The sequence below is a fragment of the Amblyomma mixtum genome, chromosome 8, assembly GCF_055824585.1.
Source record: "Amblyomma mixtum isolate Tamu chromosome 8, ASM5582458v1, whole genome shotgun sequence".
Classification (NCBI taxonomy): Eukaryota; Metazoa; Arthropoda; class Arachnida; order Ixodida; family Ixodidae; genus Amblyomma; species Amblyomma mixtum.
In genome coordinates, this window is record NC_143019.1 from 136,647,738 (window position 1) to 136,670,253 (window position 22,516).

General features: G+C 47.7%; 1 protein-coding gene across 1 annotated transcript in view; it reads left to right on the forward strand.

Annotated features, from left to right (window-relative positions):
* The first annotated feature begins 591 nt into the window (after positions 1-591).
* The window catches only part of LOC149334576 (BTB/POZ domain-containing protein KCTD9-like), a 58,004-nt gene continuing 36,079 nt past the window's right edge, over positions 592-22,516 (forward strand). Inside the window, exons 1-4 of the mRNA XM_089557955.1 lie at positions 592-669; positions 3,896-4,017; positions 4,908-4,954; positions 17,236-17,332. Coding sequence (XP_089414081.1) covers positions 592-669; positions 3,896-4,017; positions 4,908-4,954; positions 17,236-17,332 — 344 coding nt within the window. The remainder of the gene's footprint in view (positions 670-3,895; positions 4,018-4,907; positions 4,955-17,235; positions 17,333-22,516) is intronic.

The following is a 22,516-nucleotide window of genomic DNA, read 5'->3' on the forward strand; positions in this document are numbered from 1 at the left end:
TTCTTCCACGATGAAAAAGTAGTCCGCTGCTTAATTAATCATTTCTTGTTACTTAAACAAGCAGCTTATCACAAGAAAAAAATTATGAGCTCTAGAATTTTAATACGCGAATTGTCTGATATAGTCAAACATTAAAAAGCCGATTTCGTTTATTGTTGCGATTGGGCAGCGGAGTAATACAGGACGCCACGGACCACGGCCCAGTGTTAGCAACTGCTGTTTTTTTAAGTTGTATCCTACTATAGTACTTTTATCCTGAGGAACATGCCAAGTCATTTGACACCACTTGGAACATTCTGCGTCGAACAAGTGGCTCCAAAATTTAATGCGAATGGTGGTCCGGGGGGGGGGGGGGGGGGTCCAACCTCGATGGCCGCTGTACTGGCCCATAGGTATATAACGGATCGAAAGTATTGGTGTCAACTAATGCTACGCGCCCACTGTTGCTATGTGGTACAGTGTGGTCACTTGGTTACTGTTTTGGTCCATTTGATCTTCACTGAGGACAGACGCGTCCTTGATGAACGTAGGTAGTTAGAGCTAACGCTTTTAAAAACTCTCCGCAGTTTTCGTGGCCACCAGGGTGCAGTGATGACGGACGCAAAACGCGCCCGAGTGGCGGAAGATAAAATACTCGTCTACCGCAATGGAAACAGGGCCATGTGGGAGGTAAGCCGGCACCAAAAAATTCAGGGGGCACTTTGGCTCTCTAAAGGGCTGCAAGGCGAAAGCCTTTCCTGGCGCACTGTTTGACATTGACTGCAAGACTGTTTTTGCTGTACTGGTGCCTTATTCGACTACACACTTTGACTACACAGTACAACTACACACTTTGACTGCTTCTTTAGCACGACTCTCTCTCTGCTTCGGTGAGTTCGGTTGTATCCATGGCTCTGTTCGCAGTAATGAGGTATGTAATGTGGTCACCCACGGACGCCTTACGCCCCCTGTCGGAGCGGACGACAACTATTTTATGAGTTGTCGTGTGCTTCAAAAGGGGGCGTCAGGCATCCGTGGGTGAATGGATGACCTCATTACTTCGAATCCGCGTACTCTGACGTCATAACCACTTCGACCAACCGAAAAGCGTGACACCTCTGCTGACAACCTTCTGTCGACAACCTTGAGGCATTAAAGGCTTTCGCCTTAAAAGAAGCCACCACAGGTCTTCCCGTTTTCACGGTCAATTTTGCTGCCCTTCTCGGCGGAAACACCAGGATATACAACCGCGCCGGGAGGGATCGAGTGAACGTTGCCACAGTAACGGTAGCGACGGCTGCGAAGCACTATGTCAACACCATAGTCAATATTTACTCGGCCGGATCACAATATGTGCACAAAAACGCCGTTATTAGCGCGTCGTCTACGCGTTAAGGCTTGCTGCCGAAGCGTATGACAAAACAGGCGCACATTTCACGAATACTAGAAATACGTTCGGTAAATCCAGACTGGGCAACACTTACCTCTTCCATGCTTCGTATGCCGGATATTTCACCTAAGATATTCTAAAGTTCGGAGAGGCGAAAGCCTTTAGCGCGGTGTTGCTGCTGGTGTCACTGATGTGTGGTTGATGTTAAGCTTCGCCTCTAAGAGTGGAACGCGGCAGCGTCTTGCAACGCTGCCAGGGAGTCCACAGAACGCCATCGCCCGTTCGGCTGTACGCCTTGCACCTCGGTAAATTGGTTTTTGAGGAAAGGAAATGTGTCTGTCTCGCATATCTCGGTGGACACCTGAACCTCGCAGTAACGGGAAGGGAGGAAGATGGGAGTGAATGAAGACCCCGTATTCACTAGACACGCCTTTGTTCGGTTTGGTTTGGTTTATGTGGTTTAGCGTCCCAAAGCGACTCAGGCATACGCCGTACTGAAGGGCTGCGTAAATTTCAACCACCTAGGGTTCTTTAACGTGCACTGACATCGCACAGTACACGGGCCTCTAGAATTTCGCCTCCATCGAAATTCGGCCTCCGCGGCCGGGATGGAACCCGCGTCTTTCGGGTCAGCAGCCGAGCACCATAACCACTGAGCCACCGTGGCGGCACGCCTTTGTTCATTTCAAAACCATCGAGCTGGCATGGTAGAGTGGTTGGCGTGCTCGTCTCGCTCTCCAAAGACCCTGGTTCGATTCCCCAACTCGACAAATTTCCTACTCAGTATTATTTATTTATGTGGTCTGACTAGAAAGATTAATTGCTTAACTGTTATTACTCAGTTAGTCATTAATTGGTTTAGTTTAGTTTAATGGGGTTTAACGTCCCGAAGCAACTGAGGCTCCGTGGGACGCCGTAGTGAAGGGCTCCAGAAATTTCGACCACCTGTGGTTCTTTTTAACGTGCACTGACATCGCACAGCACACGGGCCTCTAGAATTTCGCCTTCATCGAATTCAGCCGCCACGGCCGGGATCGAACCCGCGTTCTTCGGGTCAGCAGCCAAGCGCCATAACCCCTGAGCCACCACGGCGGGGCAGTTAGTCATTAGTTATCATGGAGTTATCATAGAATGCCTTAAATCGCATTCCTATATCATTCGAATGCCATCGATTAAGTATCGATTGAGTAATGATTGGCATATGCCCACATGTGGCACTTATTCGATGGTCATGTATAGCAGCTTGCCAGTATCCCTCAAGGGCAAAGTACAGAATAATTAAGCAGTGCTCACCTTTGGGGCGGAAACGGGGAGGCCAACGAAAAAATCTTGAAACTGAAGACAGCTGAGTGGGATATAGCAACAAAATTTATATCTGCAACGTTAAAAAATAGAGAGCAGAGTTGGTCGAGAACTAGCACAGCTTAATGACATCCTAGTTGAAATTAAGAAGAGAAAATGGGCATGGGCATTGAGCACGGCATGTCATGCGGAGGCAAAATGAGGGATACTTCCTCGGGCCAAGGGAATGCATTAAAAAAAGGCACGCGTAATAGGAGGCGGCAGAAAATTAGATGGACAAATGAAATCGATAAGATGGCCGCAGCTGGCACAGGCACGGCTAAAGTGGAGGGATATATGAAAGGACATGGCAGTGCTGATGATAATCAAGAGATTGTAAGCCTACCTGCTTGTCTGCCCCATACAGACTTCGGCGCAACGCTGTTCTGCACCGGGTTGCCGAAACGGTTGATTCGTGCTAGTTGACGGATAAAGGGCTCGTCAAAGCGTGCTGCTCGAACATTGCTTATTTACTTATCACACGTCAGCTAGGATCGATCGGAACCTAAAATAAGTGTAGTTGTACTCTTACGTTGACGGCATTCCATGAGGCGAAATCACTGCTAACTTTCTTTCGTGGGCTACCATTATATAGGCTCTTTGTTTTGCTTTGAACAATGTGGATGCAAAACGTTTGTATATTCTGCATTGTCATCTAACCATGCATTTTTGTATGTATGTTTTGGTTGGTTTATGGGGTTTAACGTCCCAAAGCGACTAAGGCTATGAGAGACGCCGTAGTGGAGGGCTCCGGAAATTTCGACCACCTGGGGTTCTTTAACGTGCACTGACATCGCACAGCACACGGGCCTCTAGAATTTCTCCTCCAAAGAAATTCTAGCCGCCGCGGCCCGGATCGAACCCGCGTCTTTTGGGTCAGCAGCCGAGCACCATAACCGCTGAGCCACCGCGGCGGCCTGTATGTATGTATTGAAATGGTTTTGTTTTCTCGCTGTGAGGCATATATAGCCATGCAATAATAATTTAATTCTAATTGGCAATGCGATCAGTGCTGCAACAAACCTGTCATGTTTAGGTAGGCGCGGCGGGCACTAGTAATGGACTGTGTATATAAGACTACATTTTTCCAGATGCCACGGCCAGAAGGCATTTTGGTTTCTAGACCCACCCGCTGTCGCGTGACTAACCGGAAGTTTTATTGCGCATTTCCTGTCCTTTGTGGAGGTATTCATCATCCCAACCACGCTGAACAAGTTGCTCGACGACATCGCTGCGAGTTTCGGCATTCAGGCCCGGCGGCTGTTCAACACCAAAGGCGGCGAAATCACCGACGTGGCCCAAATAAGGTAAGCCTTCTTCGGGCCTAGAGCGCGAAGCGTAGCCTTCAGCTGTCCGACTATAGTCGGATACAACTTAAAGGGCAACTGCGCCACTTTTTGAGATTTTCACGATACTCAAGGATTAGAATCTATATAGGCTGTAAGTAAAGCATGCCAAGTTTTTTTGCATACCATTTAAAATAGTGACGTTATCGAGGATTGAATTTTCACTTCTCCTCAAAGCACCAGACGAGTGCAGGAAAGTTCAGTGTGACGTCACGGAAGGTATGATTTCAAATTACCGCTGCCGTCAGCCACGCCCTACCGTGCCTCGTTGGACGCTGCTAGACAGCGTTCGGCGGGCTTTGCCTTCGGTGGCGTTGGTTTTCTTCCTTCAAAGCAGGCGTTTATGCGTTGGAAATGAACCGATACCTTCAATGACGTCATCATGCGTCCCCCACTTGGCGTTGTGCGCTGCGGAGAAGCTCGAAGGCCGTCGCAAGTTTAATTGGTGATTACATCACCGTTTAAAATGCTAGGCCAAAAAGACTTCGCATACTTTACCTGGAAGTATCACAGATTCGGCCCTTTTAAGCTCGCCGATTTCTAAAGTGAAGCTCCGCCCACGTTTAGCCTCCGCGCACAGAATTCCTCCACAGCGAAAAAGTAGTCCGCTGCTTAAACGTTTCTTGTTACCTAAACAAGAAGTTATCACTACAAAAAAATCATGAGCTCTAGAATTTTGATAAGTGGATTGTTTGATTTAGTCAGACGTTACAAAGCTGACTTCGTTTACGGTTGCGATTGGGCAGCGGATTAATACAAGACGCCGCGGACTACGGCCCAGTGTTAGCAACTGCTGTTTTTTTTTTTAAGTTGTATCCTACTGTAACAACTCTGCGCTCGTTGCCCTCCAGGAATCGAGACGTGTTGCTCGCTTCGTCAGGGGAAGACTTCATCGCTGGTGAGCCACATTATTGCAAAACTTTTGGGCGACGTTGAAAACTGTACGAAACTGTACTGTACTGTACTGTACGCCTTCGAGGCGCCCAGCTGTCGTGAACGGCGACACTTTGAGCTCGGTTTCCTCTCGCAGGTCGTAACGCGCACAGTAAATGTCAAGAAGGGGTACGAAGGGGCTGCTCGTTGTTTAGAGGCCTCCCTTCAGTCCTCGGATTAAAGCTGTCGGCAGAGCTTGCGAAGTCTTGTATCATCGCCGATATACATGGGTTAGTTGCGTAGATTCTGCCTTAAGTAGCGCTCTTTCAAATTTTCCTTCCAGTTTAGCGCATTCCATCTAGGCAGACGTGCTTTTCACACGTGCCCCATCAAGATCATGTAGGCGGAGGTTGACTGTTGATCCCTCAACAGGGATTTTCGATCGGGAGTTTTTTTTTTGTTCAGGGAATTTTCGGTCTAAATCTGGACCCAATGGGCAGAACCAAATCACCAGCTTTCAAGGAATGTCAAAATATAAAACAGGGAAATAAAGGAGGAGGAGAAAACATTTATTAGAACATCGTATTGAATTGGGAAAGGGAGGTGGGGATGGCCGTTGCACTGAGTGGCAGTCCCTATTCCGGGACGCAATTGGGCCGCTGCACGTGCTTTCTGGACCAGGGCCCGCTGGGCCTCCAGGTCCGAGCTGGACAGGGCCGACTTCCAGTCCTCCCTAGTTGGCTGACTTATAACGGCTATACGTTTATTGTACTGGCAGGCCCACACCATGTGATATAGGTCAGCATACTGCCCGAAAAATTTGCACCTGCCCGTAAATGTCGAGTCCACGTGTTTTAGTACGGCGGGATTTAAGAAAGACCCGCTTTGGAGCCGTCTAAGGTGGCACTCCTCGGTTCTGTCGAGGCCCTCGGCGGGTCCCCGGAATACCCTCATGCAGAGGTGTAAATAGTTTGTAGTATCCGCGTAGGAGATTAGCGGGACTGTTATGATTGCCGCCGCAGAACCGGGGGATTGAGCGGAGCCCGGGGGAAGCCACGTGAGCGTCCTCGTACCCCTCAACCCCGTGGTGACCGGGCACCCGTACTGTCTGTTTTTTACTCATATCCGAATCCAAATTTCTCTAAAATGCCAATAGTATTCTGCGGGCGAGTGGCGCTATCCTACCCCGCACGTAATTTTGGCAGGCCTGCTGTGAGTCCGACATTATGTACGCTGCGCCGGAGTGGGTGGCGGCCAGTGCAACCGCCACTTCCTCCAACATTAGCGCGTCGCTGCTTTTTACCGAGAGCCCGTTCACCTGCTTTTCCTCTTGCACCGCAATAGTGCAGATGCCCTCCTCGGTTGGACCCGCTGTATCCACCGTAAATCCGTGTAAATCCATGTCTTACTCCTGTAGTAATTTTGAATAAATTTTGCCCTGGCTTCACGCCTGCCCTGATTATACTCCCATTTCATATTTTTGGGGAGCGGCTTAACTGTTCAAAGTATTTTTCCATGTCTCCAGGATGTCGACTCTGCGTTCAGTGATGGGGAGCAGCGCGAGATTCAGGTCCCAAAGGAATTGTCTGACTGCGCTGGTCACTGACAGCCTGTCAATTTAGCTTGTTCTGTGGGCCTCAATCAGCTCCTCCACCGAGGTGTGGGCACCAAGTTGGAGCAGGCGCTCAGTGTACGCGTTGGCAGGGAGTCCTAGCGCCCTTTTAACCGTCGCCTGAATCATCGCGTTGAGGTTCCCGCGGTCGCTCTTCCTCAGCTTGAGGTAAGGCGCCGCGAACACCACACGACTCACGATGAATGACTGAACCAGGCGAACGGTTTCAGTTTTGAGTAGTCCACCGTCCTTTCCGGATATTCTGCCAATCATGCTAGTAATTTGTTCGCAGGTGGACTTTATTTTTTGCAAGGCCGTCGCATTGTTACCCCGGCTATTAGTTTGTAATCCCAATATCCGAAGCGTCTCCACCACTGGTATCTGGGTGTCGTTAACGTAAATTTGAAGGTTCTCGCCTATGTTTCTATCCTTTCTAATGTGCAGGAGTTCTGATTTGTTCGGAGTGCATCCCAGTTCGGAGTGCACTCCCGAGCGTAACCTTGCACTACCGAGGCGGGCTCTTGGAGGCCCCCCTCCATCTGCCCCACGCTGCCCCGGGACGACCAGATAGTAATGTTGTCTGCGTAGATGGCGTGACGTACGCCATCCACCGCGTTGAGCCTCTCGGGGAGGCCCATGAGTGTAACGTTAAAAAGCAGCGGAGAGATAACTGCTGCTTGAGGCGTGCCTCGGGTTCCATCTTGATAGGCCCAAATTTTTCGTTGCCAAGATGGTGTAAGCTTTCCTATTTTCTAAAAAGTTTTTTTTTTACATATATCTGAATGTTTTCTCGCCGCAATTGGTGGCGTTCAAATTCTCCAGAATTTTACTATGTTTAACGTCTTCAAAAGCACCCTTCAGTTCTAGGGTCAAAATGGCCCTGTCTGCCGGATTCCCGAAGGAGGGGTCGATGACTTCCCTATTGATTTGGAGCAGCACGTTCTGTGCTGATAAATGTGGCAGAAAGCTGAACATGGAGGGCGGCAGTAGCTCGTGCTGTTCCAAATAATTGGAGAGCCTTTGCCTCACTGCCGCCTCCAGGAGCTTACCGGCGCAGGACGCGACAGATATGGGCCTAAAAAAATTTCTATGTTTATCTTTTTACCAGGCTTAGCGACGAACGTTACAACGAATGTTTTCCACTTGTTCGGTAACTCCCCCAGTTCCCAGCATTCGTTGATGTAGTGCGTAAAATCTTCTAGAGCTGGATCGCTGAGGTTGGCCAGAAGGCCGACCGTTATCTTGTCATCTCCCGGTGCCGTATCTCGCCTCAGCTTCATCAGTGAGGCTTTCATTTCCTCGACGGTAAATTTTGCGTTACGCTTTGAATTTTCCTCTCTGGTGTATGTCCTAATCTCCTCTTCATCGTCTACAGCAGTGCGCTAGTACCTTGCTTTAAGTCTGTCGGCGGGTTGTTCGTCTGTCGCTTGAAAGTCGTGGAGTGCCCTCCTTAATTTTCTGCTCTGTTCGTCTCTGGTTTTATTAGGCTCAATGAAACACCCGAGGAAGCTCCATGTACCTTTCGTGTTTAGGGTGCTCTGTAGGGAATCGCATTTAGATATCCAGTTGGTTTTGGCTAGAGACCATGCGTACTCTTCCGCTTGTTTGGTTAGCTGGCCAATTCTAATTTTAAGCTTACGGTTATGTTTTTGTTTTTTTCCATCTCTTAGTTAGTGATCTCCTGGCTTCCCACAAGTGCAAGAGGTGGTTGTCTACCACCGGGGTGCCGTCGGTGGTCTGCAATTTGCGCGTGAAGCGATTTTTGGTTTCAGTTAGTGTTTTGGCCCAGTCCTTACTGATGCGTCGACACCCTGTGCCGGGGTTTCCGCTTCTCTGAACTCTGTCCAATCGCTCAACCAAGCATCTTCACTGATTTTCCGTAATTTATTTGATTCTCATACGATTTGGGGCGCAAAACAGGGCGAACGCCAGCTTTGCTAACCGAACAAGAGGTCACAGAAACTGATCGAGAGGAAAACAAGGAACCAGGAGCATGACTGGAGCAGAAATTTGAAGCGCGCTTGGCTCTAATCGAGCAAGCCTAGAACAAAAGATCGAAGCGCGGATCACCCAGATAGGGCTAAACCTGGAACAAAAGATCGAGTCGAAAATAGAAAAGCAATTTGCGGAAATTAAAGCAAACATAGAAACATACATTCAGGAGGCGGTAAAAAAGACTATTCAAGCTTCGGTAGAACCAATTCTCTACAAGTTCCACTCCTACGAAATCAAAATCGACAGTAAATTGCAGGAAATGGCCCAGAGCAAAAATGATTAAAATTTCCACCACAAAGAGCAGTAAACGCATAGTAGAGGAGGACACCCAAGAAGGGGACGCGTGCAAAACGCCGTCCTCATAACACTTGATCAATATGGCGAAACGCGACAGAGAAAAATTACAAATCATACAACGCAATCGCAGAGCGTTTAAGAAAAAAAAAAGAGAAACGCTACAACAAAAAATTATCAAATACTCCATTCCTTGTACATTTGTGCGTTTGTATCCGTTATGCACCCTGGCCAATCCCCCACCATGGGTATGTGCCATTAAGCCTGAGGACATCATCATCATCATCATTACATTGAAACGTCAGACAGAACGCCAGAAATATAGCTCGTAGGTACAGAAGCCAAACTCAGGTCGTACAGTACCCACCAAACGAGTCCGTGCACCTGCATCCTAACGATAGATTTAGATTTGAAAGAAGAAATCGAGTACATCTTTATCCAGCTCCTACCAAACAAACGGTCCTGCGTTCGTTCTGAACCAGACCGCAACAACGCAACGCCACGTTCGACGAAATCTTCCGCGAAGCGAATAGCGAGCTCATCGCCTTTAGTGGTGGTAGGGAACTTTATTGCGTACCAATGGGGTTGTCATAAAGAGGACGTAAAAGTTAGCTGCAGTCATAGCCGAAGCAGCAATGACCACCCTCACGGACCCGCTGTACCCGACTAGAATAGGAAATAGCGTCTCTCGAGACACGTGCCCAACCTCTCGCTAGTCCGGCACAATAGAGAAGGAACTCTCGACAGTGACCACTGCATCCTACAAATCGTATTAGAATAAAATAAAATACGGTAAAGGGAAATAGAGAATTTTTTCTCGACAAGAAATATTTTCGGCTACGTACAATCAGAGCAAGGGGAGGCCCGAAATCATGGCTAGAAGCCCAGAAGAGAAACAGAACGGCGCAATCAATGCCAATGCGGAAATCCTTTCGTGGTGGCCGCCCTCGAGCCTGCTGAAAGTGAACGGTGAAGTTGAAGACGCGAACGAATTAAGCCCGGAATACATGGAGCGTTTTTGAGGCGATTTTCGCCCGACGGCGCAGATTTGACGCCCGGCGTCGAGAAAAACGCCTGCCACCGCCGGTCAGGACCGGCTAGATCTTGACGCGCGGCGTCCGCTGAGGCCGGTTGTTGTTTATTTGTGCGCAAATTTAAAAGGGAAGGGTGATGGGATCAGGCACACGGGAGCCCTTGAGCCCCGGCGGCCTCCGCAGCCCACTCGCATGCCGCCACTTGGACGGCTGGGTCCGAGCTGCGCATCAATGCCTCCCACTGCTCCATATTTCAAATGTTGCTATGTCGTTTGGAAAGATGTGAGCAACCCCACATCATCAGCGTGAGGTTGGCTGGCTGAGGGCAGAATTTACCGTGTACTTGCCTGGCTAAATGTGCGAGTAAATTGTGGGATGAGGGTACGGATTTGTCTGTAAGCGGCGCCACGTGTTTTCTTGGGCTTTAGATAGTGCTGTAGGTGTTTTCAGCGCACACGAAACACGGACGGACAGGAAAGGGAACGAAACACAGCGCTGTGTTTCGTTACCTTTTCTGTCCGTCCGTGTTTCGTGTGCGCTGCAAACACCTACAGCATGAAAAACCAACTAGCCCAAGAAAAGACGATTCTGAACTTTAGATAGGGTTTTGTGGCCCGCAGGATATTGTTTGCGGACCAGACGGTAGGCTTGCGTAAGTTCCTGGCATGCGGTCAGTACATCCTTCTGAGAGCTACTGCCGCCCCCGTCTTCTCCCTTTGTCCGGTACGCTAGCTCTCGGGCGGTGTTGCGGGCGGATTCGTTGCCTGGAAGGGAGGAATGAGCGGGTGCCCAGATGATGCTGACTGTGTGTGAGAGAGTGAGGTCTCGAAGGATTCAGGCCGCATGGGGAGTCACTCGACCCCGGGCGTAATTTTTAACGGCTCGTTTGGAGTCCGAGCTGACGGTAGTGGTTTGAGGTAGGGTGAGGGCCAAGGCTATGACCGCCTCTTTCGCAGTTTCTGTATACTGATCGTGCCTCCGCTCAGAAGGACCCCCTGTACATCCGTGACGACTGCCGTCATGGCCCGTTTTACGGCGTGGTCGGCTGCGTCCGTACACCGCTCCAGGGTCTTTGTGGTAGCGTTCGTGCAGGTTTTTGCAGCGGTCTTGGCGGCGTGCTGCGTGGTATTCGGGGTGCATGCTTTTCGGCAAGGGAGGGACCAGGAGTTTCTAATTTCCTTAGGGAGGCTTGTTTTGGGATGCGTTGTGCTCTCGTGATGCATTCATATATGGCAGCGAGGATGTACCGTCCCGTTGTCGTAGTGGTTAGACGCGTATATTGCGAGTAGAGGTGGCCCTCGATAAGTTCTTCCACCGTGTTGTGGATGCCTAAAGCCATTAGTTTCTTGGTAGAGGTGCTGATGGGCAGTCCTAGAGCTGTCTTGTATGCTGTTCAATTTGTCGCGTTCTATGGCGTAAGGCTTCATGTGCGAGGCCACGTAGTTGATGCGGCTGATGACGGAGCATAATACAAAAACCTGTCAAGCACGAACGAAACGGGGACAAGAGAGAACACACACACGACAGGACGAGCGCTGCACTTCCAACTGATAGTTTATTGAAACACCCAAGCTTATGTACAGTCCTACTGATCATCTTGTGGAAATCAATCAGTTACCCAAAAATGCTATTTCATTATCACGCAACACTAAAGATGGTGCGCTGATACACTGACTGCCTGCTAATCTAATATGGTACGCCTCCACAATCTCTCTTTCGACTTGGTCTTTCCCGCGCCCAAGAAATTTGGTTTTCCGAAATATGTGTTTGCATTTGCAGTCACGACAATGTATGGCAAGATGCCCACTCTTCCCTTTCTTGGCCAAATTGTAGTGCTCCCTAGCTCTTTCATTAAAACAACGCCCTGTTTGCCCGATGTATTGTTACAGGTAAGGGGAATGCTATAAACTACGTTAGTTATGCACTGATGACGAAGGCCTGTACGAATCTGATCAATTCATGTTCTTTCATCCCGGAGTGCTTTTAAGTTATCCGTTTGATGAGGCGAGATGTTTGGTGCGTGACGCTGTCCAACTTTTGGATCATGTCGCCCTTGTGACCATTGCCTTGAAATAACATTCCTAGAATTCGGATAGTGCCGAGCTCTTTAATTTCTTCATCTTCTAACTTTAAACCTGTAGGTTTAGATTACAGGGTTGTCCGCGTTTGGTTTTGCCTTTGCGTATTGGCCGAAGCACTATGTATTCAGACTTCTCCGTGGAGCATGCTAGGCCCCGCGTGCCCGCGTATTGCTGCACCGTGTCAATGCCTTCCTGCAGTACGGTCTCTAACTCTCCGGTGGTGCCTGCTTCCGCCCACAGCGTGACATCGTCGGCGTGGAGGCTGTGCTTGAGTCCTGTTATACGGTTTAGTTGTTCTGGCGATTTGCAGAGGCGACGTTAAAAAGGAAAGGAGAAAGTACTGCCCCTTGCGGCGTGCCGCGGCCGCCCATTGAGATGAAGCCAGACTCGGTGTCGCCAACTTTAAGAGTCGCTGTCCGGTCTGTAAGAAAGGCTCTAATATATTTGTAAGTTTTGGATCCAACATGAAGGTCCGGAAGCGGCGGCTGAAGCGAGCCAATAGCAGCGCAGAAAGCCCACTCTTCCGGTCCTCTGCCTGCCGCCGCCAACATGGCCGCCATGGCCGATGAGCTACGCTACAGTGCTCTAGAATATTCTAGAGCACTGTGACTACGCTGTGTTTTTGGCACGGAAATGTTATTGTCATGAAAGTAAACGCTTCATCAGACTTTAAATGTCGCTTTTAATGGATAACACGGCCGAATCTTGGATCTGAATGCCTGCGCTCCCTCCCTGAAGCGAATGTGTCGAAGAAAACCGCAGCCGCTGGCGTCCGCGGCTGAGCGGGCGTCCAAAGGTACGCGACGGCATGCATTTGAGCACGCAAATCTTTATAGGTACTGAAGCGCGCGTGCTAAAATTTGTGCAATAGTGTCGAAGTGACACTTTCCTGATTTTTACAGAATGGTCAGCGTCGCTGTTCTCACAGACCTCCTTGCACAGTGGTGTTTGCCACTTGTTGATCACATTTGCTTCCGCGTCGAGGGATACGCGGCGGCGCGCCGCCGCTTCAACGCTCCTTGTATCTCCAGCCTGGCGTCGCGACGCCGCGACGTTTTCTGCCGCGCGAATGTCGTCGAAAAAAACGCAGCATGTATCCCGGGCTTTATGTTGTTACTTCAACACTGAAATTGGTAATAAGGACTTCTAGAATTGGTCAGAAGACGACGAAGCAGGCCGGAGACCAGGCGGTAGGTGACCATGGCATAGGTTCTAGGAACAGCATGGGGGAGGTTATTAGTAGAGTTCGCAGATATAAATAATTTATGGATCATGAATACCTTCTTCCGCAAACGAGAGAACAAGAAGTGGACGTGGAAGAGCCGTAATGGTGAGACTAACAATGAAATAGAGTTCATACTATGCGTTCACCCTGGCGTCGTAGACCTGAATGTGGAGGTACTCGGGAAGGTCCGTTGTAGCGACCATAGAATGGTAAGGTCCCGAATTGGCTTAGGATTGAAGAAGGAACGGAGGAAACTAGAGAAGGAAGGCCATTAACGAGTTAGGGGTAAGAGGAAAAGTAGAAGTATTTAGGATTTCGCTGCAGAACAGACATTTGGCAGACGGAGGCAGCCTAAAAGCTGTGAAGAGGATACTAGGCATAGGCAGAAATCAGATGTATTCGTTAAGAGCCAAAGAGACATTTGGCTTTAACTGAGGAAGTTGACCGTAATGTTGGAACAATGAACGATAATCTCACAGCTCTCATTACGAAGTGCGCCGTAGATGTAGGCGGTAGCATGGTTGGACAGGATACCGGGAAGCTATGTCAGGAGACGAAAGATCTAATTAAGAAACGCCAAAGCATGAGGGCGTCTAACCCTACAAAAAGAATAGGACTAGCAGATCTATCAAAGTTAATGAATAAGCGCAGAGTAGCCGACATGAGGAAGTTCAGTATGGAGAAAATCGAGCATGTTCTGAAGAACGGAGGCAGCCTAAAAGCAGCGAAGAGGAAACTAGGCACAGGTAGAAATCAGATGTATGCGTTTAGGGACAAAGAGGGCAATGTCATTAGCAATATGGATAAAAAATTTAAGGTGCGGACATTGATACAGCGGCCGCTGTATCAATGTCCGCACTCGTGAGCACGAAAGGTCAATCGAAAACAAGGAGCAGCGTCACTTGCCGTTACATTGCCTGGAACACAAATGCATGCCTCTCCTGACACAAGTAAAGATTCTACGCAAGTGCCGTAACGATAAAGCACGGGAACTTCTCGAGGCATATTTCATCGAAAAGAAAGGAAAAGATTGCATCAGTGACACATCAATCACACTTTATAGTAGAGAGACACGTTTCCTCGAAAACATGATGACCTGAATCCACCTAGTGTTTTTATCTCGTTTTATATCTGCCCTATCTGCCCTATCTGCCTTGATGCCCTTTGTTGCCAGTGCTGACATGCTTATGTACAAATGTCGATTTCTTGAATAAACCTCAGTTGCTAGTTTGCGCCCGTCCCGTCTTCTTTCTTGTGATTGTCTCATGTGCGCATCCCATCTTTCTAAAGCAATATGAACCAACTTGCCCAACAACGCATCCTGCTTATTATCCGCTGCCTACAACGTTTTTACTAAGGTAATCGCTAATAGCGTCAGGACAACAACCAAGTCAGCAACAAAATTCCAATAAAGACGACTGTCAGGGAGGGAAACACAGTCTCGCCATTGCTATTCACTGCCTGTTTACAGGAGTCATACTGAAGCCTGAATTGGAACAGTTGGGGATAGGAGTTAATGGAGCATACCGAAGTAATTGCGATTCGTTGATGACGTTGCCTTTCTAAGTCACTCAGGACATGAACTGCAAAGCATCATCACTGATTTAGACAGGCAAAGCAGAAAGATGGACCTAAAAATTAACATGCAGAAAACCAAAGTAATGTTCAACAGTGAAGCATGGGAACAGCAATTTGCAATTGGTAGCGATGTGCTGGAAGTAGTAAGGGAGTGTGTGTACATACGGCAGGTAGTGACTGCTGATCGGGATCATGAGAGGGAAATAACTAGGAAGAATAAGGATGGGTTAGGGCGCTTACGAAGGTTCTCTCAGATCATGAATGCCAGTTTACTAATATCTCTCGAGAGGGAAGTATACAACAGCTGTATCTTATCAGTATTCAATTATGGGGCAGAAATGTGGAGGCTATCAAAAAGGGTTCAGCTTAAGTTAAGGACAACGCAGCGAGCTATGAAAAGGAAAATGATAGCTGTAACGTTAAGAGATCGGAAGCGGGCGGAGTGGGTGAGGGAACATCATCTTCATCATCATCATCAGCCTGACTACGCCCACTGCAGGGCAAAGGCCTCTTCCATGTCCTTCCGATTAACCCTGTCCTTTTATCCCCGCAAACTTATTAATCTCTTCCGTTCACTTAACTTTCTGCCACCCCCTGCTACGTTTGCCTTCTCTTGGAATCCACTCCGTTATCGTTAAGGACCTTCGCATTATATGCCCTGCCCAAGCCCATTTCTTCCTCTTGATTTCGACTAGGATGTCATTTTTTATTTTTTTACTTGAAATACTGCGGACCATGCATGGTCCTAGCAGGAGGGGCACATTCAAACATTTTTCAATACAAAAAATGACAAGCATATGCATAGAGAAAAAAAGAAATAAGTCAGACAATCAATCAGAATTGAATATATAGACAGGCATCGCAACACAAAACAAACAAAACTCATGAAATAAAGAGATGACGTTCCAACTCAGCTACAAAATTGCTGGACAGAAAAATATGAGAAGATAATGCATTCCATTCGGATACAGTTCTAGGGTAGTAACTATTTTTAAATGTGTTTGTGCGGGCGAAAATTGGTGCCATTGAGTGTTCCTGCGTATGTCTGGTTCTTCTCGTACAATGAGCTTTGACGCATTTAGGCAACTTCATTTTTATTTTTTCTTGCAGGCAGTGATGAAGCAAGATGAGGCGACTAACCTTCCTTCGGGATTCTAGGGTGTGAATGTTGTGTTGCTTCATAAGCGTAGATGGGGAATCGTGTCTTCTCGCGTTTGTTCTCTCACCCACTCCTTCCGCTTCCGATCTCTTAACGTCACACCTATATCATTTTTCTTTCCATATCTCGCTGCGGTGTCCTTAAGTTGAACCTTCTTTGTTAGCCTGCACGTTTCTGCCCCATAGGTGAGTACCGGTAAGATACAGCTGTTGTATACTTCTCTCTTAAGGGATATTGGTAACAAGCGCAGCTTCATGATATCCTAGTCGATATCAAGAGGAAGAAATGGGCTTGGACAGTGCGTGTAATGTGAAGGCAAGATAACCGCTGGTCCTTAAAGGGAAACTGCATATGTTTTAGAAATCAACGAGCTTAATACGGTCGAATGTGTGAAACTTGCAGATAAAGCATGCGAAGTCTTTTTGGGCTAGCACTTGAAATAGTGAAGCAATCGCCGATTAAAATCCGCATGCCCTTCAAGCTTCTCCGCAGCGCACAACGCCAAGTGGGGGGGGGGGGGGGGGCATGATGACGTCATCGAAGGTATCGGTACATATACAACGCACAAACGCCTGCTTTGAAGGAAAAAAACCAGCGCCACCGAAGGCGAACCCTGCCGAGAGTTGTTTGGCGGCGTCTAACGCGTCAGGGCAGGGTGCGGCTGACGACAGCGGTAATTTGAAATCATACCTTCCGTTACGTCACGCTGCATTTCCCTGCACTCCTGCGGGGCATTAAGGATAAGCGCAAATTTCAATCGTCGATTACGTCGCTATTTTAAATGCTAGTGCGAAAACACTCAGCATGCTTTACCTACAGCCTACATAGATTTGAGTCCTTGAATATCGTGAAATTCTCAAAAAAGTGCTGCAGTTGCCAGGGTAACGGAGTGGATTCCAAGAGAAGGCAAGCGTAGCAGGGGATGGCAGAAAGTTAGGTGGGGGGATGAGATTAAGAAATTTGCGGGGATACGGTGGCCGCAACTGGCGAAGGGCAGGGTTAATTGGAGAGACATGGAAGAGGCCTTCTCCTGCAGTGGCGTAGACAGGCTGATGGTGATGATGGAATGAAGCTGTCATAGGAGTGCATGGATCGAGTTAGGCTAAATGAGTAGTGAGTAGTCGCACTTTCAATCCACAACACTTCAAATGCACACTGACATTGCAACTGTTTCATGATCACTAAGACTGTAATTACACATCGCCCATGTGATTGCCAATTTCATCAGCTGCCGCGTTTCTGTCACTTGCATCCCACCGGCAGAATATTTTCGCTTCATCCCTAACGCAGGAGTTGGACCGTTTTTTGTTAATTTGTTTTGAATGCAGGTCCTGCGCTGCCGCAACAGTCCGCAGCCGTCCCGTTCTGTGACGACGCAGAGTGGGTCCTGCTCAACGTGGGTGGGAAGCGCTTCGCCACCACCAGGCGAGTACACGCTGTCTTTCTCACGAACAGACACTGTCTCAATGCGTGACTGAGGCGCAGTCGACGAGGTCAGCCGCTGCTTAAACTTCCGTCGCGAGGATGAACACTGCAGCTTGGTTTGGGCTAGTTGGTAACAGTTTTTTTAAAACAGCACAAAAAAGTAAAAGACACGGACGACTCAGATGTGTATTGCAGTAAGGTATTTGTCTGGGCTAGTCGGTACATTGTTCAAACTGAAGGCACAGCGCGCGAAGGACGGGACTAAGGACAGGACTAAGGACAGGACAAACACAGCGCTATGTTTGTCTCTGTCTTAGTCCTTTCTTTCCTGCGCTGTGCCTTCAGTTTGGACTCAGATGTAGACGAGAAAGGCGCTAACTTCCAACTTTTTCTTGGAAAAAGCCACCGCTTCGAATATATGGGAGCCGGTCACCACTATCATTCGATGAGCATGCGCAAAGGAGAGCACAACCTAAAGAACAGCGCGTGAAAAATAAGAAAAGCGTGAGCTTAGTGCCCAGAGACAAACGAACCTAAAGGAGACAACGCCTACTAAAACTTAATCATGCTAATTTGCGCTTTTTTAAAGTCGTAAAGCTTCAATGCCCGACAGATAACGCGGCTAGAAAATTGGAGGACGCTTAAGCTTCGCCTTTAAGAGTTGAACGCGACAGCGTGTTGCAGGGCTGCCACGGTATTACTCATGTAGTACGCATAAACTTATCCATAAACTTGAAATTATAGGTCTTCCTTCTTTTATTGTTAATTGGGTTGCGGCTTATTTATCTAACCGATTTCAATATGTTAGTATCGATGGTCATTGTTCTAACAAACTTCCAGTCACTTTTGGTGTCCCGCAGGGCAGTGTCCTTGGGCCATTACTGTTTCTTATCTATATTAATGACATTACAGACATCATCTCTCATCCTGTTAAAATTAGGTTGTTTGCCGACGATTGTGTTTTGTTTAATGAAGTTAAAGTTCAAGGCGACCAGGTTTTACTTAATCATAACGTACAGAACGTTAGTGAATGGTGCGTTAAATGGGGGATGGAACTAAACGCTGACAAGACAGTATTTATGCTGATCACTAATAAAAGAAACAGTCATTCCTTTTCATATAATCTTCCCACTCGGCACCTTTCAGAAGTCAAAGAATACAAGTACCTAGGAGTAACACTAACGAATAATCTTAGTTGGAATAAACATATTGAAACCGTATGCTCTTCTTCGTTTCGCAATCTCTGTTTAATTAGGCACAAGTTAAAACAAGCTCCCCCTAACGTTAAGCAATTAGCATATTACACCATGATTAGACCAAAACTTGAGTATGCATGCACTGTTTGGGATCCTCACACAAAGACTAACATTAATGCCCTTGAAAGAATTCAGCGCAAAGCAGTTCGGTTTATATTTTCTAAATGTCGCACCACTGACTCACCATCTGCTCTGTTGCTTCAACATAATATACAGTCCCTTGAAACTCGGCGTAGAATACTAAGGTTAAGATTTCTCTTCCTATTGAAAACTAACAAACTGTCAATGTCCCCCGATTTGTATCTCCAACCGATAACGTCCAGGTCAACCAGCAACAGGCACACTGAATCGTTAAAACCGTACTTTGCCAGAACTAACATATTCAAATTCTCTTTTTTTCCCCGCACCATTACCGAGTGGAATCAGTTACCACCATCATCAACAGTTGACATTGATGCCATTGAACAGGCCGTTCATTGATTTTTTTTTACTTGCCCGGTACTTTTTGTTTTGTGCTTTTTTGTATTGTGTTTATTGTGCCCCTCCTGCCAGGGCCCTTCAGTGGGCCTGCAGTATGTCCTAAATAAATAAATAAATCACTACACAGACACTTCACGAACATAAAGACAACAACGCATTAACTTTGGCCACTTTTATTCAGTTCAAACGAAAGCGTGTGGAAAAAGACGAAGACGCTGTTCCAAGCGGTCTTCGAACATTTCATTAGTATATCGCTCTAACCACATTCCACAAGTCATCATCATCATCAGCTTGGCTACGCCCACTGCAGGGAATCCGTTAAATATGTAGGCGTTACTTATCACTCAACATTAGATTGGAGCCTTCATATAAAGAACAGTGTTTACAGGAGAACGGGCTCTAGGCCAGCTGACACGAATGGCCAACAAAAAGTTTGGGATGCGCCGCGACACATTATTGTTACTATACAAAGCCTATGTAAGACCTATACTTGCATTTGTTGCATTCTGTTCTCTGGTAGCGCAAACCACAAGATTCAACCCTTAATCTTACTGGAAAGGCGCTCTTTACGTCTCTGCCTTGGTCTTTCAAAATCAGTTTCAAACGCCCTGCTTTATCCGGAAGCCCGTATCACTGATCTAAATTCCCGCTTTCAATACTCACGGCGCGAACTTTCCTCAGGCCATTGGACCCGGTGACTGATGTCAGTACTCCTGTTTTTGTGTCTCAGCTGGCCTTATTTTTCTCTCATCATTGGCCGTGGTATCAAATGCCACAAATTAATTTAACGCAGAACCTCTTAGCACCGACTGGTGTTGATCTCAGTTCTTTGGAGTGGGTTGACGACACGCCGGCAGCAGTGGAATTCCATTTTGACCACATCTTTCCATCTCATATGAAACACACGCCCGTAAACATTTTAAACGGTCTTCTTTCTGATCACGTGGAGGAATTCCCCAACGTACAGTGGTGAGCAGCCTTGTCTAGAGCGCTCGGGCGGTGCACTTCCTTGCAAACAAATCCAGATTTTGTGGCAGCCTCTAAGGTCCAGCTGCAACGTTTGCACGGAAGTAAGCCTCGTAAACAAAGCAGGCACGAAAACTTTGGACTGTAATGAGGGGCTGCTCTCTAATTTCGGTTTTTGTTACCAAGTGCGCACTGCTCAAGCGCTCTAGACAAGGCTGCTCACCACTGTACGGTGCTTTTTACCGATGCCTCCGTCAGCTGCCAAAAAGCAGCAGATGGCATCCTTTTGCAGGATTTGGCCGCATCCAAGATTACATTCCTATATTCTTTGTGGTTAACTAGAACAGAAAACTGGGCAAGTTGGAACGGATTCATCTTAATACAGCGCGATACACAGGACGAGAGAAAGAAACACGAGACGACACGAGCGCAATCTAACAACTGAGTTTTATTTCTAGAAGGGTTACTTATATACGCACCAAACACAACGATAAAACACAAACACATCGCGATAGCCCTCACAAACCCGTACGCGCATGTAGCGGACTGCAAAAACCGCCTCATCCCAACAAAGCCATTCAGCATCTTAGCACATGACAAGACCCTGCAATCATCCTGTCGCCACACATTCCCCCAGAGCTCGAATCTCTTTATCTACCAGATTAATGGAAGGCGAGGCGACACATGTTCCAGTCTCCTGGCTTATCATAAACGCCTCAACTAACTCCCTGCAGGTCCTATCTGGGTGACAGAACAAGATGAAGATCTTGAGGACGTTGCTGTGAAAGTGTTTCGTTATGTTGATGATTTTTTAGTGTTTCTGAAGCAAGGGTCCCCCAGGAGTGTTACCGATGTCATTAAGATTTTCAAAGAGCGGAGCCAGGGTCTGTGTTTTACGTTTGAATTACCAGACTCGGGTTCGATTCAGTTCCTTGACCTGAAAGTCGATTTCCGTGACACAGGAACGTGTTGGGAATATAACCCAAGAACGGCTAAGCCGCTCCTCAGTTTCAATTCAGAGCACTCTAGGTTGGTCAAGGCGGGAATAGCGACGGCATGTCTCACGGCTTCTTTGCGAAAATCGTGCTCCCATAGGGTTCAGACTAGCTTCCAGGGGCAGGTTCAGAGACTGAGGGACGCTGGTTATCCGGATATGGCTCTGGCTCAAATATCCGAGAGGATATTGACTAGGGGCGTTTGTCCAGCAAAAGAAAAAGACTGCATGCTTACAAGAACCGTGGCGATTCCGTACGTTCATGGCATGTCTCACCGTTTGAAGAAGGTAGGCTCGAGATTTGGGGTGAAAGTGGTTTTTACAGCGAAGGATAAGATGAGCAGAGTGTGCAGCGCGGTAAGGAGGAAGATCGAGTGCCGGGACGACCAAGCAAGGAATGAATGCACAGTTTCCCACAAGAAACCACTGGTCGTATGCAACACTGGAGTCGTTTATTCGATACCGCTCTCCTGCGGCAAGACGTACATCGGCCAGACAGGCCGCTGTATTAATGAGCGGCTGTTTGAGCACCGCAGATCAGTAAAAGGGGCAGTGTCCTCGAACCTGGCTTTGCACTGCCGAAAATGTAAAGACTGCTTCCCCCATTTGGACAGGACTAACATCTTGTTCTGTCACCCAGATAGGACCTGCAGGGAGTTAGTTGAGGCGTTTATGATAAGCCAGGAGACTGGAACATGTGTCGCCTCGCCTTCCATTAATCTGGTAGATAAAGAGATTCGAGCTCTGGGGGAATGTGTGGCGACAGGATGATTGCAGGGTCTTGTCATGTGCTAAGATGCTGAATGGCTTTGTTGGGATGAGGCGGTTTTTGCAGCCCGCTACATGCGCGTACGGGTTTGTGAGGGCTATCGCGATGTGTTTGTGTTTTATCGTTGTGTTTGGTGCGTATATAAGTAACCCTTCTAGAAATAAAACTCAGTTGTTAGATTGCGCTCGTGTCGTCTCGTGTTTCTTTCTCTCGTCCTGTGTATCGCGCTGTATTAAGATGAATTCTTTGTGGAATTTTAGGTTCTTGGAATGGCCCTGCACAAAATTCCATGGCATATGTCACATGTTATCATCCTCGCTGATTGTTTGTCATTTTTAGCCTCCCTTGAAACTTGACGACAATATCTTTTGGGCCGTTTCCTGCGATTTTTTGTCCCATCCACTTTAAAGAAGGTCCGTTTTTTTCTGGGTTCCTGGCCATGCAGGTATTCCTTCAAAAGAGGTGGCTGATTACTTAGCAAGGTCAGCTCTTGATTGGTCAGTGACACATCCCGTCTTGACTTTCAGTCTGCCGGCGATTTCCAGGCTTCAACGGTTCCAGCACATATCAGCCAAGTTACGCGATCGTTTCTAAATTCCACTGATTGTCAGTACTTAGCATATAATTGGAACGTCCATTCGTCTGAACTGTCTGAAGTATCAGTGGCATGGTCGCGGTGCAGGATGTCCAGTTAAGATTTATATCTATGCAGATGTGGG